The sequence below is a fragment of the Nicotiana sylvestris genome, chromosome 6 (assembly GCF_000393655.2).
Source record: "Nicotiana sylvestris chromosome 6, ASM39365v2, whole genome shotgun sequence".
NCBI lineage: Eukaryota > Viridiplantae > Streptophyta > Magnoliopsida > Solanales > Solanaceae > Nicotiana > Nicotiana sylvestris.
In genome coordinates this window covers 10,927,415-10,931,733 of record NC_091062.1, presented here as the reverse complement: position 1 = coordinate 10,931,733, position 4,319 = coordinate 10,927,415, and the positions used below count along the sequence as shown (strand labels likewise).

The 4,319-nt window shown below is 33.7% G+C and overlaps 1 protein-coding gene across 1 annotated transcript; it reads left to right on the top strand.

The window, feature by feature from the left end:
- Positions 1 to 768: 768 nt before the first annotated feature.
- LOC104241057 (small ribosomal subunit protein eS30z/eS30y/eS30x) lies at positions 769 to 3,182 on the top strand. Its single transcript, XM_009795996.2, has 3 exons — positions 769 to 908; positions 1,050 to 1,187; positions 2,939 to 3,182. The coding sequence occupies exons 1-3, from the start codon at positions 905 to 907 to the stop codon at positions 2,983 to 2,985; spliced, it is 189 nt and encodes a 62-aa protein (XP_009794298.1). The 5' UTR covers positions 769 to 904; the 3' UTR covers positions 2,986 to 3,182.
- The last annotated feature ends 1,137 nt before the right edge of the window (positions 3,183 to 4,319 follow it).

Sequence of the window (4,319 nt, the reverse complement as noted above, 5' to 3'; positions counted from 1 at the left end):
GGGTCACTTGTCAAAGGCTATTCCAACGAACTCGTTAACTCAAATCTAATTTAGAAAATATTTTAAAGTTTTTGCTATAGCTATGCCGAACAAAATCAGATATATTTTCTCCAACAGTGGAGGGAGAATAAAAATCAGATCTGAGTTATTCTCCAACAAAAATCAGATATATTTGACCTCAAAAAGGTTGAAAATCAAGAAAAAAGGAAAGATGTGGCTCTGGGTTCTCTTCCTTCCGATTCAGGCTATTGACAAAGAAAGTTGAAGAAGGAACACAGTTAAAACTTTAAGCATTAGAGTTCAGAGATTCCTTTGCCTTATTCTGCTATGATGGAAGTCCATATGTAAAACAATTCGAACTCCTGCATATTTCCAGACTATTAAGGGTGTTTTTTTTCCAGATTTTATCGTTACATGAAAAATTGGCTAAATTTCGATTACTTTTAAAAATGTGGCTTTTTTTTAATTACTAGTTGTAAATCTGACTATTTTTGATTTTTTTTCCGGGCTATTACTTGGACTTCCTTCATAGAAGAATTAATCTGATTAGCCGCCCACTCAATCGCTTAAACTAAAAATAACCGGCAGAGGTTTAATATATGTATAATTTATCTTTAATATGTATATAATCATGTATAATTAATATATAATCTAGGTAGATAAGTGGAAAAAGTAAACAATAAATATGATCGGCTGATTGCGTAAAGATCCCTTCTTCATAAGGCCCACGTTTCTTCTCCTAAGGCCCAAATTTCAACTCCGAAGCCCAGCACAGTTTCAGGCCTTACCAGCTCCACGTATATAATCCTTCCCAATCTCCAAAAACCCTAACCCTAGCATTTCTAACTTTCGCAGCTCGAGACAACCCCAATTTCTCCGGCGACCAGCAACCAGCAAATCAGCCATGGGTAAGCTTAGTTGCTCTTCACTATATCTCTCTTCATTTTCGATGTATTTAGATTCTTTTGTTCTGAATATAAGTGTGATTAGGTGACTGATTAATTTGTTGATTAAGTATTAATTTTGTAGTTTGGATTTGTTAATTGTAGGTAAGGTACACGGATCATTAGCTCGTGCCGGGAAAGTGAGAGGGCAAACACCTAAGGTTGCTAAGCAAGATAAGAAGAAGAAGCCACGCGGACGTGCTCACAAGCGTATGCAATACAACAGGCGATTTGTTACTGCTGGTACACATATTTTTTCTTTCTTTATTTCACTCTATGGATCTAAATACTGTTTTCGGCTCGAACTATATTTGTAATTGAAAAAGTTAATACTCCCTCTGTTACAATTTAGGTGACACATTTTGTTTATCGAGAGTCAATTTAACTAAACTTAAAGTTAAATTGGATTAGTTCAACTCATTATTTTAAAATCGGAATGTTGGTATTCAAAAACTATATTAAAAGTACTGTAAATTGCAACTTTCCTTGTGTCAATATGATAAAAAAATACATTTTAAAATGTTGGTCAAATTCATACAGCTTGAGTCTTGATAAGCGATCATCTAAATTGAAATGGAGGCCTGAATATATTTAAGCTTACACAGTCTTAATAATTTTGTCCCCAAAAAAAGTAGTTTAGTTTCTCTGGTTTTCATTTGTTTATGTAATATGAAACAGGCTAACAGGAGTATATATTAGTAGGTACACACACGTCCATTATTATGCAAAGCATAAAACAGAATAAGAGCCCGTTTGGCTTAGCTGATTTAGAGTAGCTAATAAGCATTAGGTGCTGAAAAACACTTTTAAGTGCTGAAGCTGATTTAAAAATAAGCAGTTGCGTGTTTGGATAAAAGTGCTGAAATTAATAATAAACAGTTAAAGAATTGAGTATATGAAGAGTTTTGTTTTAAAAAGAAGTATTTTAGGGATAGAATAGTAAATATTTTGGTCAAACCTAAAATGCTTATAAGCTGAAATTTAATTAGTTGGGGAGACCAACTTATGGCTTTTGGCTTATAAGCACTTAACTTATAAACACTTTTAATTTTACCAAACGCGTAGATAAGCCAAAAAGTGCTTATAAGCCAGTTTGACCAGCTTATAAGCTTAGCCAAACACCCTCTAAAACTGTTGATAACTGTAGATAAGTGACAAATAATGATTCACAGAAAGTATGTATGTGTTAAATGTACAAATTTTATGTATGCGAGTAAGCACTTACTCGCACATGGTTTTCACACCAACACCAGTAATAACATAACATGTGTATTCTGCATACTCTTTTATCATCTAACCATGGTCAATAACACCTCATTTATTACTTAACAATGATAGAGTATTGTATTTCTGTGGTGCGGGTGAGGTTTTACCATACACTGCTCATATTGATATATGAATGTGCCAGTGAAATTTAACATAACAGGTGTATTCTGCATACTCTTTTATCATCTAACCATGGTCAATTAGTGTCCATTTTCACCTCATTTATTACTTAACAATGATAAAGTATTGTATTAGTGAGGTGCGGGTGGGGTTTTACCATAAACTGCTCTTGTTGGTGTATGAATGTGCTATTGAAATTTAACATACTTGAAATCTCCCAAATACCCATTAGCTTTTGTTCAATCCTGAATCTATGATCGTAAGCATTCTAGATAAGTTTTGGGGTTGTCAGATGTAATAAAGCATCTGTGGTTTAAATCGAATTTGTCTATTTTTCTGTTCAGCATTGTATGATCTTAACACAGTAGATCTATTTCATTTCTATTAAAAGAAACAAGTGGATTAATTGTTCTAATATAACAGATTTTGCTAGTTTAAGTACCAGTGCGATGTGATATTTCTGGTGTGGTTACTTTTATTTGTTAGTGGTATATCCCTGTTTGATTGCTTGTATCTATGCTTCATTTTGCAAATGAACTTTTTGAATCTTCTCTTTTGGACATTTAAATTATATTTTCTCACTGAATTCTGCTTCTGTCTGCTTGCAGTGGTTGGTTTCGGGAAGAAACGAGGGCCTAACTCCTCAGAGAAGTAGATGAGGACGTCCATTGTTGTTTTTCAAGAATTTTGTCACCTTGTTTTGTTTGTAAATTTTAATTTTGGGACCTGATAATCGGAAAACTAGTTTATGACTTGTTTTTGTAGGACCAATGAATGTTTGATGTTTTGAAAGTATTTGAATTTCAGCCATGCTATCTTTTATTGATTATATCATCTTATTCATGACTTGAATGTTGTGTTATATCTATTGGGTTGCCGTTTCTGATTCGGAGGGAGTGATTCCCTTGATATTATTTCTTTGCTATGCAATCTGAAAAGCTGGAATTGTTTTCTGAAAAGTGAAAACAGATCTCTAGTACTTGGAAAAAATGTCCAGCAATTGAGCAAGTGTGAAAGTGGTGCAAATATTTTATTTTGTGGTCTGTACATACTCCTCTCGCAGGGCCATAGAGCCTTGCCCTCTTGACTTTATGTGTGTTTCTGTACAGAGGTTATTCCTTTTGGCAATGCTGTTTTGTTTCAGTGGGGTAATTCTACAAATGGTGGATTAGGATTCATCGGAATCCTGTAAACCGCAATTTGTGCTTAGAATTTCTTGTGAGTTTTGACCATTTTCATAGAGTCAGATAATAATCCGCTTGCTGCCTTTGTTAAGATAACCAAATCGAGCTAAAGAAGATTTTCTATCTGTTATGGTTATACTGATGGATATTGTCATTTACCACAACAACAACAACCCAATAAAATTTCACTGAGTGGGGATTGTCATTTACCACACGACAAAGTAAAAACATTTCTGAAGTTATGTTTAGTGAAATTATCTTATACTTTAGATTATGACTAGGTACACCTGAAGTCAGTGATGTAGTCTGAAATAGCTCCCTTTAAAATTTATCTAGTTGATCATCTGTTTGATACCTTATTTGACAAGGTGTATCGGGGAGTCCAGAATCAAAGTGTGGTTTTTTTGGACATTAGGGACGGAAATAAGTGGAAAAAAAAATTGGTAACTTTTTTATATATAACGCTCTTTTAAAGGGCGCTATACTTTAACGTCAATTTTGTCCGTTAAAAATAACCGCGCTATATCTAGTGTTTGCATTTTAACGCATAACGCTTTAAAGAAATGCGCTATACATGTGCTTGCATTTTCAGTGTATTTAAAGACCTGCTATGTGCCTCTCTCTCTCTCTCCATTGAGTTTCCTAATTTTCTTTTACTTTTTTCTTTTCTGGTTTTTTAATTCATTTTTTCCACTATGGCTACCCAAATCTATTTTTTAATTCATTTTTACCATGCCCCCACCTATGAGGAAATTGTAGTTTTTTGAACAATACATAGTAGTATTTGAACATTGTAGGAATAATT